General features: G+C 32.9%; 1 protein-coding gene across 6 annotated transcripts in view; it reads right to left on the bottom strand.

Annotated features, from left to right (window-relative positions):
* LOC114329938 (kinesin light chain) overlaps nt 1-18,423 on the bottom strand; it is a 135,422-nt gene extending 116,999 nt beyond the window's left edge. The window contains exons 1-2 of one of the 6 annotated variants that reach the window (XM_028279221.2): nt 18,062-18,423; nt 3,004-3,196 (exon numbers count right to left, since the gene is read on the bottom strand). In XM_028279221.2, coding sequence (XP_028135022.1) covers nt 3,004-3,032 — 29 coding nt within the window. In that variant the 5' untranslated portion in view covers nt 3,033-3,196; nt 18,062-18,423. Of the gene's footprint in view, nt 1-3,003; nt 3,197-17,829; nt 17,972-18,061 lie in introns of those variants that run through there. The other 5 variants (XM_028279222.2, XM_028279223.2, XM_050648152.1 and 2 more) reach the window with 5 other exon arrangements.
* Between the last annotated feature and the right edge of the window lie 230 nt (nt 18,424-18,653).

The raw sequence follows: 18,653 nt of genomic DNA, 5'->3' as shown, positions 1-18,653 counted from the left end.
TGTCTCACGAATGTGATTATGCAAAAAATTCTCATGGGAATATTTTTCCAACGAATCCGCCGTTTTCGGCTTGTCTACATGTCATTGAGCAAAAAACAAAGTTATTACCATTTACAAAATAATTCAAAAATAAGGGCTTTTATAAGCAATTATGTATTTTATCGGTCAATAGTGTATGTATTTTAATTTCAAAACTCACAAAATTAAAGAACTTTGTATTATCTACAACTTTTATCTTGACTGTTTTTTTTCTAAAATGTATAAGAAACGTTTAATAGGCAAAACATATTGTTCTCACTTTTTAAGATTATTAAAAAAAAACAAGTAAAATCAGCTATATGTCTTCACGGATTTGGTCATCATCTATCTCTCATACACCTTTTATAACCTTCAGATATCTTACGATTTTTTCACAGATAGGCTGGTCTACAATATTGGCTGGTGTGTTAGGACAATTAAACGAAGCAACGAAGCATTAAACCTAGGAATTTTGTGCAGTAAGATGAATCGTCATGCAACTTTTTGCATTCGATTAGAGAGAGTGTCAGGCAACTTTGTGAACTAAATTCATCTAGGGCAAAAATTTTTGTGCATAAGAAAATGCATTTTAAAAGTGCATCCCGAAGAGGTGAAAATGAAAAATTTAGAACTCGGGAAATATTGATGGAAATGAGTTGAATTTTTATAATCTGGGGTTTTGGGGATCGCTGAGCACGAATTTCATATCGGCGATGGTCTCCAAGGTACCTGGTGCCCACGGTGGAACTCGTCGCCTAGAGTTTTATGTTATAATCATTAAAAATCAGTCAATATCCATTACTCGGGGGGTTTTTGGGGGTCGCCGGCCACGAATTTAATGTTGGCGATGGTCTCCAAGATACCTGGTGACCAGGGTGGAACTCGTCGCCTGGAGTTTTATGTTATAATCATTCAAAATCAGTCAATAACCATTACTCTGAGGGTTTTGGGGTAGCTGAACAAGAATTTCATGTGGTCGATGGTCTCCAAGGTACCTGGTGCCAGGGTGGAGCTCGTCGTCTGGAGTATTATGTTATAATTATTCCAAATCATTTAAAACCATTGAGCGGGGGGTTTTGTGGGTCGCTGAGCACGGATTTCATGACGGCGATAGTCTCCTGGGTACCAGGGGCCCAGAGTGGAACTCGTCGCCTGGAGTTTTATGTTATAATCATTCAAAATCAGTCAATAACCATTACCCTGAGGATTTTGGGGTCGCTGAACAAGAAATTCATGTGTTCGATGGTCTCCAAGGTACCTGGTGCCCAGGGTGGAACTCGTCGTCTGGAGTTTTATGTTATAATTGTTACAAATCATTTAAACCATTACTCGGGGAGTTTTAGGGGTCACTGAATGAATTTCATGACGGTGATGGTCTCCAAGATACCTGGTGCTTAGGGTGGAATACGTCGCCTGGAGTTTTACGATATAATCATACAAACTCAGTCAATAACCATTACTATGAAGGTTTTAGGAGTCGCTGAGCACCAATTTCATGTTGGCGATGGTCTTCAAGGTACCTGGAGCCCAGGCTGGATCTCGTCGTCTGGAGTTTTATGTTATAATTATTACAAATCATTTGAAACCATTACTTGGGGAGTTTTGGGGGTCGCTGAGCACCAATTTCATATTGGCGATGGTCTTCAAGGTACCTGGAGCCCAGGGTGGAATTTGTCGTCTTGAGTGTTATGTTATAATCATTCAAAATCAGTCAATAACTATTACTCTGAAGGTTTTAGGGGTCGCTGAGCATGAATTTCATGTCGGCGATGGTCCCCAAGGTACATGGTGCCCAGGATGGAACTCGTCTGGAGTTTTATGTTATAATCGTTCAAAATCAGTTAATATCCATTACTCGGGGGTTTTGGGGGTTGCTAAGCACGAATTTCATGACGGCGATGGTCTCCGAGGAACATGGTGCCCTGGAGACTATCGCTGTCATGAAATTCGTGCTCAGCGACCCCCAAAACCCTCCGCGTAATGGCTTTAAATGTTGTAATAATTATAACATAAAACTCCAGACGACGAGTTCCACCCTGGGCACCAGGTACCTTGGAGACCATCGAACACATGAAATTCTTGTTCAGCGACCCCAAAATCCTCAGAATAATGGTTATTGACTGATTTTTTGAATGATTATAACATAAAACTCCAGGCGACGAGTTCCACTCTGGGCACCAGGTGAACAGGAGACCATCGCCGTCATGAAATTCGTGCTCAGCGACCCCCAAAACACCCCGCGTAGTGGTTTTAAATGATTTGGAATAATTATAACATAACATCCAGACGACGAGCTCCACCCTGGGCACCAGGTACCTTAAAGACCATCGACCACATGAAATTCTTGTTCAGCGACCCCCAAAACCCTCAGAGTAATGGTTATTGACTGATTTTGAATGATTATAACATAAAACTCCAGGCGACGAGTTCCACCCTGGTCACGGCGACCCAAAAACCCCCCAAGTAATGGATATTGACTGATTTTTAATGATTATAACATAAAACTCTAGGCGACGAGTTCCACCGTGGGCACCAGGTACCTTGGAGACCATCGCCGATATGAAATTCGTGCTCAGCGATCCCCAAAAGCCCCGAGTATAAAAATTCAACTCATTTCCATCAATATTTCCCGAGTTCTAAATTTTTCATTTTCACCTCTTCGGGATGCACTTTTAAAATGCATTTTCTTATGCACAAAAATTTTTGCCCTAGATGAATTTAGTTCACAAAGTTGCCTGACATTCTCTCTAATCGAATTCAAAAAGTTGCATGACGATTCATCTTACTGCACAAAATTCCTAGGTTTTGGGCTTATTAGTGCTTCGCTGCTTCGTCTAAATATAATTTTGACGATTCAGTATTGGAGCCAGCGTTAGGTCAACGTGTGGAGCCGCCTTTATGCTATATCTAATTACGGTGCGTTCAATCCTTGCATTTAAAAGTACACACAAAATATAACAAAGCGTAAAAATAAAATCAACTTACATCCTATACGCATTGATGGTTTTAGACATGTTTCAAAAACCTCTCTTGATTAAACATCCACGATTGGCCGGTTGTACCATTACCAAAAATTCAAATGTACAAATCCAAGCTAAACTATCAAATTCTTAAGATTATTTATGAAGCACTATTGTCGCTTTAAGTAATACTATAGCTTTTTAATACTTTCTTATATCTGTAACAAAAATATTACTTCAGTTACATGAGTCGTATAAGCAATGTTTCTAGCAATTGTTGATAAAAAATTGAATTGATCCACTATGAGAAATAATGATTTAACTATATCTAAATATTATATAAGCATGTCCACTTGTGACAAGCGCAGTCTCGGCGACAAGTCACAACTTATCTTTGAGAGTTCTCTCAGACCCATATACATTTGTGAGTGCAGTCTCGAAACTGCTGTCAAGGCTATTTTGTCTTAAGTGGACACTTAGCTTTAGAGATAAACGGACCCTGGCAAGACGAGGATCATCCACTCTGCCTGTGGGACTCGAACCTGTAATAGAGTTCTCTTCAATACTGGTCGAGGTAGTCTCAAGGAGCTTCTTTTGCGGAGGTTCCAGGACTCCTGGGCCAGTTGTGGAAGTATAAGACGTGCCAGGCTCCACATAGTGGGGCCATCCAAAAGTCTTGCAGCTCAATTTCTCCTTGTAGACCGTAGAAGATGCTCTCTGGTGGTGAGCATGCTTACCGCCCACTGTAGATTCAAACGGCACCACTTCTTTTTGGATTGGCGGATGGCCCATGGTGCCGTCTATGTGATGACGAGGAGAAAACCTCCTCAGAGGTCCTCTGGAAGTGTCCGGCACTGACCTATCAGAGGCGGCAGATCCCGGGTTCGTCCTTTATGCAACCGAGCCAAATGAGGGAGTTACCCCTAAAGAGACGTGAGGCTACAAGGTTACTAAATTATTAGACGTTCGGAACGACAGAAGCACCCTGGACCCCAGAAATTTCGGAGACCAGGTCCTTATGGGCCTAATCCGTAAAATAGGGGTGATCCAATGGACCTGCTCCGATCTATCTAACCATAACCGTGGGCATATATTAAAAAGAAGGACTAATATTCATAGAACACAGTGTCCTTTAAATAAAGTAGTTTAAAAAGCAGGTACTAGAATGTGGACAATGATTAAGATCCTCTCGCACATAGGTGGTTCAAGTTACCACAAAAGAAAAACCTTGTTAGACCTCCTTCTTTGTTAGACATGTTTTTATTTAACAATCTTCGAACGTGTTTTCTTTATATTATTATTTTCTAAACATGATATTAAATACAATCAAACATATTATATAAAAATATTGTTATCCACGTAATAATAAAAAGCAAATTACCTCTTAATAACGTAACTCATCTATAAATAATTCGTTAAGTAGCCACAAAATAGTAATTTGAGAAAAATTAAAAATCACGAACAATTTAATGATAAATTGAACAAGGACATTGTAAAGGACAAGTTCATTTCCTGGAAATTTTTATCAATAAAATTTAATATCTCAATAAAAAATAACAAAAAATAAAAGCAAGAATGCGATTTTTGAATTTATACCGAACATGGCGTATGCCAAGCCAAGTTTCCCATAATAGTGCAGTCACTAAAGGTGGATATGAGCTATTACCTTCGATTTCGTTAAACCTCCATCGATTTGCATGAAAACCGAGGTTAGAGGATACTTCAAGGAACAAAAATAGCATGGTGCCAACTTGCGCTTTTACCCTGGGGGTGGATGCCACCCCTTCTCGGGGGGTGAAAATTATTTTATTAAAAATAGCTACAAAAATCGATAGAGGGATAAATTCTAAGCAAAATTTGTTATTTAAAGTTATTAAAATAAATCAATACTTTTTGAGTTATAAGATCAAAGTTTTTATTTTTTCATGAAAAAAAAAAATGCGTATTTTAAAGCGGTTTTTCATAAATAAATCAAAAACTATAAGTTTTTACAAAAAAGTTATCCTTGCCAAAATTGAAGATAAAAAATCGAATAAATTCCTTACTTGAAAAACCTATTAATAATAATTCAAAGTGAGATAGGGGTAATTAATTGAATGTATTTTTTTTTCGACGAGTATTCAAATCAAACTTAAATAACGGGAAAACGATGCATTTTATAACATAATATATATGTATTTTTTATACTTACTGAGTAAACACTTGTCAAAGTACTCAGAAATTTCTATCAAATGGTAGCATTAAAATTTATGCTCCAAAAATTTTTCTAAAAAAGTGTTATTGTTTTTTTTTAGAATAACTGTTAATTTTTATATCAGGTTCATGTAAAAACCATTACCTAGAACTCACTTTGAATTAATATTAAAAGATTTTTCAAGTAAGGCATTTATTTGATTTTTTATTAGCTTCAATCTTCGTAATAACTTTTTTTTGTAAAAACTTATAATTTTTGAGTTATTTATGAAAAACCACTTTAACATGCATTTTTTCACGAAAAAAACTTTGATCTTTAATAACTCAAAAAGTATTGATTTATTTTAATAACTTTATGTAACAAATTTTGCTTAGAAGTTGTCCCTCTATCTATTCATGAGATTATTTTTTATAAAATAATTTCCCCCTCTCCCAAAACAATTTTGTCCCCACATATTTTCTTGCTTTTATAGAATATGCATATGCATCTTGGAAAAGGATAGGAAAAATAATCTAAGTTCACTGACCGCTGGTATATAGATCACTGAAAAATTTAGACCAAGAAGCTAAAAGATTATACCTAATCTTTTATGATAATTTACATGAACATATTATATGTTATTATGTAAATCATTGATAATAGTGAATTATAAATTTAAATGAACATTTCAATTTTCTACGTAAATCAACAGACAGATGAACATCTGTAATAATTGTATTTAAGTGACAAGTTTTATACAACTCATGTAACTAATTTTCCCTCCATAAATTTGTAACAAAAAAGAAAATGATGTTTATGCTTGAAGGAAATCTAGAAACTAAGCTCTACAACCATAAACGATTGTTAGTATTGTAATTATTCTACCTATTCAATAGTTTATCAATCACCGATATCATCTTGTTAGTACATAATAATTCTAAAGCTATATTCAGATTGAACGATTTATGCAAATTTAAATAAAAATCATCTAAAATATTTTTTTATCACTTTTCCCATTTTCCTGTAAAAGGGATATATAAATATCTATGAAGATATGCTTACATAATGACAGTAAGTAACTGGGTATGGGAATGACAAATTTGTAAAAGTATTTAATCTATACAATTGTTTATCTCCTACATAAGTCAAATAAAATAGTTGTAGCACTAGCTATAATTTTTTTAAATCACCAAGCAATATTTGTTATATTACCACTAATAACTATAAATCTATCAATAATTTTAAAGAATTTCTGTAAAAATATTAAAAATACGCACTTAACAAATATGCGTAAGGGTACCTAGATGTGTTATAATTTGTTAAAATAAAGTCTACATACTTCATTCACTATTTTTTACGACAATCAAAAATATAATATAAATGGTGTTCTGAGATGTCAAAATAATACTTAATACCAAACATTTAAAAACTTTTACAGTTTGGCAATAACCTTCATCCCATTGGTATGTGATTAACTGGTATGTACATATATATTCATATACAAATTTTGTTCAGGACAGTTAAGTGTCATAATAAAATGCAACTTGTCCTTTTATGGTCATATCTAATTAAGTTCTTACTCAATAGTAACCTTTAATAATGTAACTTTTCTCTTACTGAAGTTACAATTTATGATTATCAACAAAGATTCAGAAAAAACGAAAATATTTGAGCCTACTTCGGGAGTAGAACATGACATATCTCTGACGCCCTACCTATTCAACTGACCGGCTGTATGCTGGAGGAAACAGTATCGTATTAGGAAAACGAATTAACAGAAATAACTACCCAATATAGGTAGGGGAGGAAAATATGCTAAATTTGCAGTTACTCGAGCGTTATGGGGACCTATTGGATTGTGAAGATTAGGTCCTAAAACCAAAAAAAGTTAAGTAAAGTTTTCCATTTAAGTGCGGACTTTCCATTTTTTAATTTAGTTTTCCATTTCCAACAATCACTTTTTCCGATTATAGCACCATCTATCCATAATTCGAAAAATGTTTCGAACAAAAGTTACTTATTTTTACGTAAGGAATCCAAATCTGCAATAAAAAATGGGGGCTTCTATTTAAGATTTTAAAGTAACCCCCACCCTACCTTCGTGTGGGCTCGTTTTTGGTGTCATTCAATAGATTTTTCAAAAATACTGAATACATGTATTTTGTTTTTGTAGTTTTTCTATCTGATGTTCATTTCGCAAAATATCGCGTGGTTTCTATTTAAAATTTACCCGACATCCCTCTCCGTGGGGGGTCGTGTTCGGTATCATTCGATAGATTTTTGAAACATTTTGAACTCGTATTTTGTAGTTTTTCGATCTCACGTTTATTTCTCGAAATATTCACTTTTTTCTTATGAAACTTTGTGACTCACCCATTTCCTTACACCCGCTCAAACCGTCAGATTTTTGAAATATACACTGTTCTGCATGTATTTACTTAACTTAGCTTATTTTAATCCGACGATTTCGAGTTTTTCTAAGGATAGATTTTTTTTTGGACCACCCTTAACGAACTCCCCTGTGTTAAGATCCAATATATGGTAGGGCTACATTTACAGGGTACAAGGTTTCTCCCCATGTGATAATCTGACACGCTCGAGTAACTGCAAAAATGCCCGCTTGGGCTCCCCTATCATCCTAGATACTGGAACTATTCCTATTATTGTAAGAAGAAACATAGTATCCACTTGTAGACGGAGAGCTAGAGGCGAGAAATCATCGTCATAAGTAATATGGAGTTTGGCATGTGAAATGTGTCTATTGTATATTGATAACTATGACCCCTTTCAGGCTGACACCTCAGTGGATACAGGAAGTAGCAATAAGGGATGAAAAGGGAAAGTTGGTGCAGTCATTAAATGTTTTCACCGTCTTTTTTGTTAGATCTTCATCGATTTGCATGAAAATTGGTGAGTAGTTAGAGCATAACTCAAGAAACAAAACTGATATGGTGCCAACGTGCGCTTTTACCCTGGGGGTGGATGCCACCCCTTCTCGGGGGTGAAAACTATTTTATTAAAAATAACCCCACTAATCGATAGAGGGACAAATTTTAAGCAAAATTTGTTACTTCTAATTATTAAAATAAATCAATACTTTTTGAGTTATTAAAGATCAAAGATTTGAATTTTTCGTGAAATAAATGCATGATGTAAAGCGGTTTTTCGTGAATAATTCAAAAACTGTAAGTTTTATCAAAATAGTTATGATTACCAAAATTGAAGATAATAAAAAATAAAAGAGATTTATTATCCGAGAAACCTTTGAGAAGAGAATTATTAAAAAAGTGAGTTATAGGTGATGGAATGTATATTTTTTTCGGCTAGTACCCAAATCTAAGTATTCAAGCTCAAATAACGGGAAAACGGTGCATTTTATAATAGTATATTGTGCAACAAGTGCAGAAAGGTACTAATTTCTCACGAGTTTGAAAAGTTGCGGTACGAGCGCAAGCGAGTGCCGCAATTCAAACGAGTGAGAAATTACCTTTCTGCACGTGTTTCACACTATACTTTTTCTACAAGCACAGTTTTTCCTAAAAATAAAAATCACAATTTCCAAACGACGATTAATTATAATAGTACCTACCTATGTGATAAATTTTAAACTGTATTTAATTAATACCTACTAATCAATTTAAATTCCTTATACCTAAATAAATTGCACAGAAATCAGTTAAAAAATTAATGCACTGCCTTAATTTGTTTAAATTTAAACAATTATTACACATTATTGACATCATATTTATGCAGTCACGGATATACACAAAACCTACTTCATTCGACGTCTCTTGCACAGGTTGCTAAATCCTTATTGGTTATTTGATAATTATAAAATGTTTAATAAGAATAAAATTGTAAAATAAAACAGTTGTAACATCCATAATTTAGTTTCTATGCTATAGTTAAATATAATAATTGTCTTATAGGTTATATATTTGTCTAAAGTTTAACCACGGATGTAAACAGAATATAACGTTACTCAGAATGCGGTAGTCCACGGATGTAAACAGAATATAACGTTACTCAGAATGAGGTAGTCAACTGTGCAGAAAAGAACTTTGCGGCACAGAAACGTCACTTTGCGGCACAGAAACGTCACTTTTCTGCACACTAATGTCAAATATCTTATACTGTGAGAAAATATCAAGTTTGCTAACATAAAACCGTGCAGAAAAGTGCACTTTGAGTAGTGGTTGTAGAAAAAATATATTTACTGAACACTTGTCAAAGTACTCAAGAATACCTATCAAGTGAGCTCCAGATGAAGTTTATAACATCAAAGCTAAGCAAGTGATAATGAAAATAAGAGAACCCTTTCGAGTTTTTAGGAAAAAGTGAAAATTAAAACATACGCTATTTATATATTTATTTTGAAATTAGTTAACAGAATAATTTTTAAAGGAATTTCGGGAATGAAGTTAGGATTATAATTTATTATCAAGTTCGTTTTATTACAATTTAAATATACCAAGTTAAAAATGCGAGCATTTAATATAACGAAAAATTTGTTTTTTGTATTTAAATTCCTAATATGGAAAATTGCTATTATGAAAAGTTGTTTAGAATTAAAAATTATGTTTAATGTGCAATTATATCCTACTATTTAAATATTGTGAGCTATAAAGGCACTTTACTGAGCGAATTTCTTGAGCGAAATTCATATTTTTTACACATCGACTAAAATCGATACAATTTTATATAATCTTATGTTTATGATTGCATCTTGGATTTTAGACCGTGCAGATCTTTTTATGAAGAATAATTTTGGTTCGTAAAATTAATAATAAAAGAGTTATAAATGAAAATGATGATTGGTAAGTATCTCTAATTTGAGAAAAAAATTAAATATTTTCTTTTTATTGGAAGAATGTAGATAATAGTTACATTATTATAATAATTATTAATTATTTAATTATAATAATAACAACTATTGCATATATTAGAACACAGTTTTTAATTCCAAACAATTTTTCGTAGTAACAATAATTTACAAGAGTGTGAAAAAAAGGTACTTTAATCTTGCGCGAAATTCATATTTTTTAAAATACCTCCTATAATATAGATAAAATTTGCTATCTGATGATTGAATCGTAGGTTTTAGACGATGCAGAACTTTTTATGAATTATAACTTTATTTCGTAAAATTAAAAATAAAAAAGTGTCCCGTAATATATGTGTCCAACTTAAGTAGACACACTGTATATTATACAATATAATATACATAATACATAAAGCATTGGATAGACAGCACCAAAAATTTGTAACCTGCCATTTAACATTACTTACATTAAAATTAATAAGTAATATTTATTTATTTGATATTTTAATTCTTTTACAGTTTATATGAAGTAATATATTCTTGAAATACAGTAGAGTCTCGGTTATCCGCCCTTCGGTTATCCGCCGCACCATTTAAGCAAATTTTTTTTTATTTATATAACTTTGAAAATATTAAAGAATGAGTAAAAATTTTTTAAGATGAGATAAGATACGCCGAGCAACAAGAAGCCAGAGCTGTCGATATTATGATGCTACAATATGGCGAGTATTGGCAGCAACAAAACGAGATACATCGGCAAGGCAGATGAAAATCGCTAGTTTTTTTCGTTCATCCTAAATCACTCTATCCAATGTCCGTCAAAATTAAACTGATTATCTTCTTCTTCTTCTTGTGCCACTCCTATCGGAGACTGGAAATCATCAAGGCCTAAACTTGTGTTTCATTTAACGCTCCCTATTATCCGCCATTTTTGCTTATCCGCCCTTCCGTCGGCCCGTTTATGGCGGATAACCGAGACTCTACTGTAATATGAAATTTTCACTAAATAATTTCACAGCAGTATCTGTATCAATTGTACAATTTATTTTAAGCACGCAAGTATATTCTGTTGCCATGTTAAAAACAGTTATATTTTTTTAGTATAGGTATAATATATTCAATACAAACGCCGACTCCGAAATGACAGTAGCAAGTACCTATACAATAGCGTCAATTTAAGAGCACATGCGTGAAGTTACGAATGGTAAAAAGAACATATTATTATTAATTAAATTTATGTTACTAAAATATTATTTTTATATTATTTCGATATTTAATTGAATTTTTTCTATCGATATAAACTTAGTGGCGGTTCTAGCCAGGGACAGGGGGGCAGCTGCCCCCCCTTCAGTTTTTACAGTACTTTTGTACTATAATTTTCGTTAAAAAGGCACGTTATCTTGTTTATTCACCGGTTGTGTTCCCTTGCCCCCCAATTTTTTGTGGTCTAGAACAGCCCCTGTATAAACTAAATATGTACAGAAACTGAGGGTGTCCAATAATGGGCACATTTGACATAATATTCAAATACATTTTTGCTATATTTTATATAAATGTCTTAAAACAATTTTAAAATCTTATATAAATAATATAATAATTAAGCTCCAAATTTTTGGAGCCTAAACTTTGAAAAATGTTTGTAGCATAATGTTTAATGGTATCAACTTTTCCGGGAGCTCATTTGATACATATTTCTAAGTACTTTGACAAGTGTTCAGTAAATATATTTTATAAAATGCACCGTTTTCCCGTTATTTGAGCTTGAATAGATAGATTTGGGTACTAGCCGAAAAAAAATATATATTCCATCACCTATAACTCACTTTTTATTAATTCTCAAAGGTTTTTCGAATAACAAATCTCTTTTATTTTTTATTATCTTCAATTTTGGTAATCATAACTATTTTGATAAAACTTACAGTTTTTGAATTATTTACGAAAAACCGCTTTACATCAAGCATTTATTTCACGAAAAATTCAAATTTTTGATCTTTAATAACTCAAAAAGTATTGATTTATTTTAATAATTAGATGTAATAAATTTTGCTTAAAATTTGTCCCTCTATCGGTTAGTGGGGTTATTTTTAATAAAATAGTTTTCACCTCTGAGAAGGGGTGGCATCCACCCCCAGGGTAAAAGCGCACGTTGGCACCATATCAGTTTTATTTCTTGAGGTATGCTCTAACTACTCACCAATTTTCATGTAAATCGATGGAGGTTTAACAAAATAGGACGTGAAAACCTTTAACGACTGCGTTAACTTTTAACTTTCATCCCTTATTGCTACTCCCTGTATCCACTGAGGTGTCAGCCTGAAAGGGGTCATAATTATCAACATACAATAGACACATTTCACATGCCAAACTCCATATTACTTATGACGATGATTTCTCGCCTCTAGCTATTAGACTATTGGAGACTTAAAACTCCCTCTCGAATGGTTAAAATGAAGCAATGAATACCTTTAGAGAAATATTGACCGATATAGAGATCAGTGATAGGAAAATGTCAGATCAAATTTTATGTCGGATATAACGATCTTGGATAGACTTCATATACATACCAACATACTATCACACAAGTTATTTTGGTATTCAACAAGAGAAATATGAGGTTCAAAAATGATTTCAGTAGACAAATTGTTTGTAGTAAAGTGACTATGCTCAACATCTTGCAAATGACTTGAGAACTTAATAAGGTAGAAGAAGCCTACTCAATGAAAACAAGCCATAGTTAAGCTTGAATTACCACTTGAACACACGACCAGCCTGAAGATACATTTGTTGCTTGGACAAACGGGTCTGGAAATAAAAAGATAGAAATATTTCAAAGCATCAAATTGTGTTACTAACATTTATGTGAGAAGGGGCATCGTCGAAAATTCTTAGGGCAATCTGTGGAAACTACTTTATAGTAGTTGTTTAAGAACAATCTTAGAAGAGGTCAAGCAGCGATTTTATTTAATGGTATCACAATATTCATGACATATTTATATCAGATGGTTCATATGGATTTTTAGATACATACATCTTAAAGTTTATATTTAGAACACCAAATAGTAGTGTTAATATAATTATTGATACAGTCTGTATGTTCATGTTTATATCTGGTATGTTATCTACCAATTAAATTTTTTGTGTTTATTAATTCTTAGAATGTAGCTAATTTAATACTATATACATTTACTGTGACATCATTTAATTATTAAAAACAGTATTTGCAATGCCATGGGTCAATAATTTAAAGTACTACTAGATTTTAAACTTTTCTTAATGAAAATAATATTTAATAATATTAATCAATTAACATTTAAGTCTTGGCCCTCCATTATACTGGACATACAGTTCATATCGTTCTTGCATATTTATGGTCATATTTGAAAATAGAGACTGGAGTATATGTCATATTGCGATGTTCTCCTTTGACTGTTATTTTGTCAACATAGACTTATCTTGGAAAGTCCATTTCTGTATATACCAAATGAAAGTATCCACTGATGTAAATCTGGAGTTTGTAATGTAAATAAACATCTCCCGTTGAAATATTCTTGTAACAATTTTCTCAGGGGATATTTCTAGGTCTTGAGCCCTAGGCCATTTCTTCAGGCAATAAGTGCCCCGTTCCCCCCACGCTCATTGCCCCATTTTTATTAGCTTCCACTGCGATTATCATCTTGTTCTCCAAAAGCAATCTGTTTGGCTCCTGTACCTAGGGTTAATCTAAGAAGGTCAAACCGGCAAACAGGTGTATGCTCTCAAAAAATTGATAGTGTTTTTTTTACACACTATCAATTTTTTTGAGAACATACACCTGATTGCTGGTTTGACCTACTTAGAAGTGTGTACAAGTCATACAGTCTTTTTCAATTAATCTAAGAAGGCTATTATAGGGGATGTTCCAAAGGGTGGGTCCAACCACAGTATCTTGTAGCAAGCCCACATATACCTGGTAGTCTACTCTACACTCAAGGGTAATCCATCTCTTCCGAAGATATTAAGTCACAAAATGAATTGTATATCTTGAGTATCATTCTCCTCGAGCTTTTTAAGAATTAGAGGCAATGATGCCATATTAAACACATTTTTGAGGTCTATGGCATCTTACTAATTAGCCTACTGTATTTACTGTGTCTATTGTGGAATGCCATGACCTAACGCCAAGTTCCCTTTTATATCATTTTTCAAATCTATCATTTTGTTTATCATTGATAATTTTTTATGATTGTTCTCTCTAGTACCCTTATTTTTTATATTATACCACCATCAGTTTGTGGTCAGTATTGCAACCAGCACTTGACAAGGTTTTAGCTGACTTTGTTGATGTACACCCTCGGTTTTGAGTCAGTATAAAATCAAATCAATATATGTACTGTTAAAGCCTCCGAAAAAAAACTATTTCTCACCAAGCAGTAGGTATATGTGGAATTACTTACTATCAGAGGGAGGAATCATTTAATGGAGCTGTCATATTTTGAACAGAATTTTCTATGTATTCTCACTCACCAAGTAAGTGTCTTTTGAATGTAGAATAAATAACTGAGAAATGATTTTAAATCCTTGGAATTTAGGAAAAACAAATAAGTCTAAAGGTGCGTACTGACTTAGCATTTTTCTTAGACATACCAAATTGCTCTAATCAGTACATGTACACGAGCAAAATTCTGCGGAACCGAACAAGCTGGTCATTTACAGAGAAGTGTCAGTAACCGTTGAAAGATCAAAAGTGAGCATTTGTTCATTGATATTTAGTGGGTACGGGAGATATAACCAGATTCTCTGCTACCATGGTAGGATGAACACTGCAATAAAATAAGCAGAACATGAGAACACAGCGAATATAATGAACACTTTGAATAACCTGGGCATTTACTCGTGTGCGCTCGGCTCATTCAGTTCATTTGATTCGTTCTGGAGAAAATGCACAAAATAGTAAGTACGCACCTTAATACAAGAATGAACTAGGTAAATAAGCACATTTCATTTTACCTTGCTGCTATAGAGCTCTTTTTCATATAAAATTATGCTTGGTTATAATGAAAACTAAGGATTCATTTTCATTTCACAGTCCTAAATAAAATAAGGTTGGGATACAGCTATTCACTGGAATAAGTAAATCAATAGGTATAGCTATGTTAGTTTCTTAATTCATTATATAAGTTAGGTAAAAATACTGTAATGATTGGTCTAGTTAAAAATAAGATTCCATTCACAATAAAATTTCTCAAGCTTTTTAATTTCTTAGCTAAATATGATAAGCATAGTGTACAATTTGGAAGATAGTAAGAATTCCTCTTTATCAATGTTAATAACACAGGCCAACAAAAAAAATATTTATAAAACTTTTCTTACAAATTTATGTGAATCTTATGTATTTTTGGGCGCTAAAAAAGAATCTGAAATTAGATTTTATGTATCACCCATAGTTTTCCCACAATATGACACTGGTTTATTCTACATTATAATAATTTGAAAAAGACAAAATACCGAAATACATTAAAATGATATATTATTGGAATTATAACTTTGATCTAATTCTTATCTTGTAGTATAGGTCTGTACAACTATTTCAGGAGTCAATGCTTTTGTATTTTCTTTCTCTTGTTTATGTAAAACTTTTGAAGTAGCTTCTTCACCTATGCGAGGCACTCTGTTGTTCCCAATTAAGTGACCAACAGTAGTAAACACCCACCATCTTGGTGTTCCAACGTCCCTGGTCTCGTTTCTACATTACCATGGTACCCTAGTGGAATCGTTCGCCTTGTTCTTCACTGACATTACCCAGATTTTCAGGGAAAAAGTCAAGATGGTTATACAAAAAGTGGATTTTTTCTATACAAAAGTGGATCTAATAGGTATCTTAAAAAACTTATCTACTTAAAAATTAACTACTATAGGCTCATATTTAGGGTCTTTCACATTAACTAAAAACTTGGTTACAACTTATTTGAATGCAATACAAGTTTCTTTTTCCTTAGTAGTCATCTTGGTTTCAAAGGTAATTATGCAATTTTAAATGTTAAATTGTGAAAGAATGGTAGGTGATACAGCATTTTTAATATGATTTTCGTACTCAGCACACTAAAATACACAAGATAGAGGTAATCTTATCAAAAAAGTTTTGTCATCGTTGGCCTGTGTAATTTACCTAATCATATACGATTAATATCAAGAGACACATCAAAAGCAAACAGGTAGGATTTACGAACTATTAAAATGTACTACTGTGTAAATATTTAAAAAATATTCATAAAGGTAAGCTTTAAGTTGTTGCAAATGACAAGGTCAGAAGTAAAAAGGTTTAAGCAGTTTTTCTAAACTATTAAATCCTCGTAATTATTCATAAATTCACAACTGGATAGTTGGCTTATACAGGGAGTTTTGATTAATAATTGGAAATATTTTAACTTTAGATACCTTTAGTAGAAGATATTGTTTAACTCCCTTCTAAATACAGGTATCTTGATCTGGGGATTTAATAATACAGGTACAGATGGTTCCTAACAAAACTGATACGACTCTTAGTAAGATTTGGTCATTTTGAGCAGTGTATGATTGGTCTGACATTATATTATATTTATTATGACAGACAAATAATAAAATAAACAAACAAATAGCCATTTTTTGGGGGTTGAAGTTATCTGACAAATTTTAAGATTTGGCAGTGACAGTGACACTATGTAAATAATAAGTATTTATCCTTCAAAATATAATAAATTAAATATAATTAAACTCATATTCATTATATTTATCACACCTCATCAAATTCTTTTTACAAGTACAAGAACATAGTCAGCGATGTTGATATGGCTTAGAGTCAGACTACATCAAGATCGCCTATAAATCGTGCTGGTAATTGCCTTGCAGCGAGACCAAAAACAAAAAGAAGAAGAAGAAGAAAGCACACTGCTCAATTTTCTACAAAATACGCTTTAAGAGTCGTATCAGTTTTTTTTGGAACCAGCTGTACAACAGGTACAACTATCGCCTGACGAAAGATTTTCAAAGAACTAGATATTTCACTACAAGTTCAAAGGCAAGAAAATCCGTGCGTTCGACGAGGACTAGGTAAAAAATTGCTGAATTAGCAGAGGGATCTAAGAAAAGTCTTCACTTCAGAAATCTACATATTATGACGAGGATGAAAGGAAGAATGTGGAGAAAATCGATAAATCTGAATTACTGGCGTTTACTGGTATTTTAATTTTGTTCATTTTGTACTTCATTTATATTAATATTTTAGAAGATCCTGTGTTTACTAAGCATTACATTATTAAGTTTAATCCATTTCTAACATTTGTAACAACTCTCAATAAATACATTAGCTATTTTCAAGGTGGACATTTTTTACCCACCCTTGGGCATACATGGAACCTGCGTAATATATGGTTGGGCGTTTAAGGGTTAATAATATAATTTAATATTAATGGACACTGTGATTTCTGATAGGTCTCAGGATTGTCACAAATTGTCTTAAAACTGTACTACATAAACTACCTAATGAGCCTTTTACTTCTAATCCTTGAAATTAAAGATAATTAAGTAACTGTCATAACAATTTGTGCATGTAATTTTTTTACATTGTATTAAAATTAAAAAAGTGATATATTTTACATTTTCTACAGAATGCAGTAAGTACTGTCATTCATTATGTTAGTGAATATGAATCATAGATATAAAAAAAAACAACCAATATTCTCTGACTTGTGGTTACTATTTTCGTGTTGATATTTAAAGTGCGATTACAGAATTGACAAGATATTTCGGAAATAGTGAAAATTAGCTACATATAATTAAAAGACCGCAAAAAGTCAATAAAAACAGCTTAACAGGAAGAGTAAATTTAATATTTGTAATACCTTTATGCGCACAGTCGAAATCTACACAGCAAACTTTCAAGGTTTCACAAAAAGAGGATTTGATACAAATATAGAAGATTATCGTATTTAGCTACATTTTTCTTTCTTGGCGAAATCCGAGAGGTTTCTAGGAGTTGTCAAGAAGCACTGATTCATGGATGAATGACGTTTAACAATCGATTGAATATGGTGGAAACCAAAAACACGAATATTTAAGGATATGTGTACTTACATTAAAAAAAAATAATTCACAGTATTAGTACGCACCCATCAATTATTTTTAGAACACAGTATTGTAGTGGTTGTTTCTGTTTCTGCTTTTTGATTGACTTTTTGACTGTCTGCTCCTCTGCCTCTCTCTTTCCTTTAATGTTGCGTGTTGCGAAACTTCAACTTCACATTATTCACACGTTCTATGCAGAATGTATTGATTTTTATTCCTTTTGCTTACTTTATGATTTCTTAAAAAATAGTTAATAAAGGACTATTTAAGCAAACACAGCGAAAGTTGAACAAGAGCTCTCTTTCTTTTGATTATAAAAACTAACCAATTTTTTAGGAAAATAAAATATAATATTTCAATGAATTAAGTTGGTTACATTGGAATTAGACGTAGACGGACGTGAGACTCATCTGTGAGACAGTGACGTAAGCAGAGGTGAGACGAGAGGACGTGACAGCGAGCTATTACAGTTTACTGGACGCACAATTACGGTTTAATTTAAAGAAACATGAATAGATGGCGATAGTTTAATTTTTATGGAAATTTCAAACAAAGAGGCTTATCCACTGGGCTTATCCTAATAATCAATAAATTAGTTTCC

The sequence above is a fragment of the Diabrotica virgifera genome, chromosome 4 (genome assembly GCF_917563875.1).
Source record: "Diabrotica virgifera virgifera chromosome 4, PGI_DIABVI_V3a".
Lineage (NCBI taxonomy): Eukaryota > Metazoa > Arthropoda > Insecta > Coleoptera > Chrysomelidae > Diabrotica > Diabrotica virgifera.
This window is presented reverse-complemented; position numbering and strand designations above follow the sequence as displayed.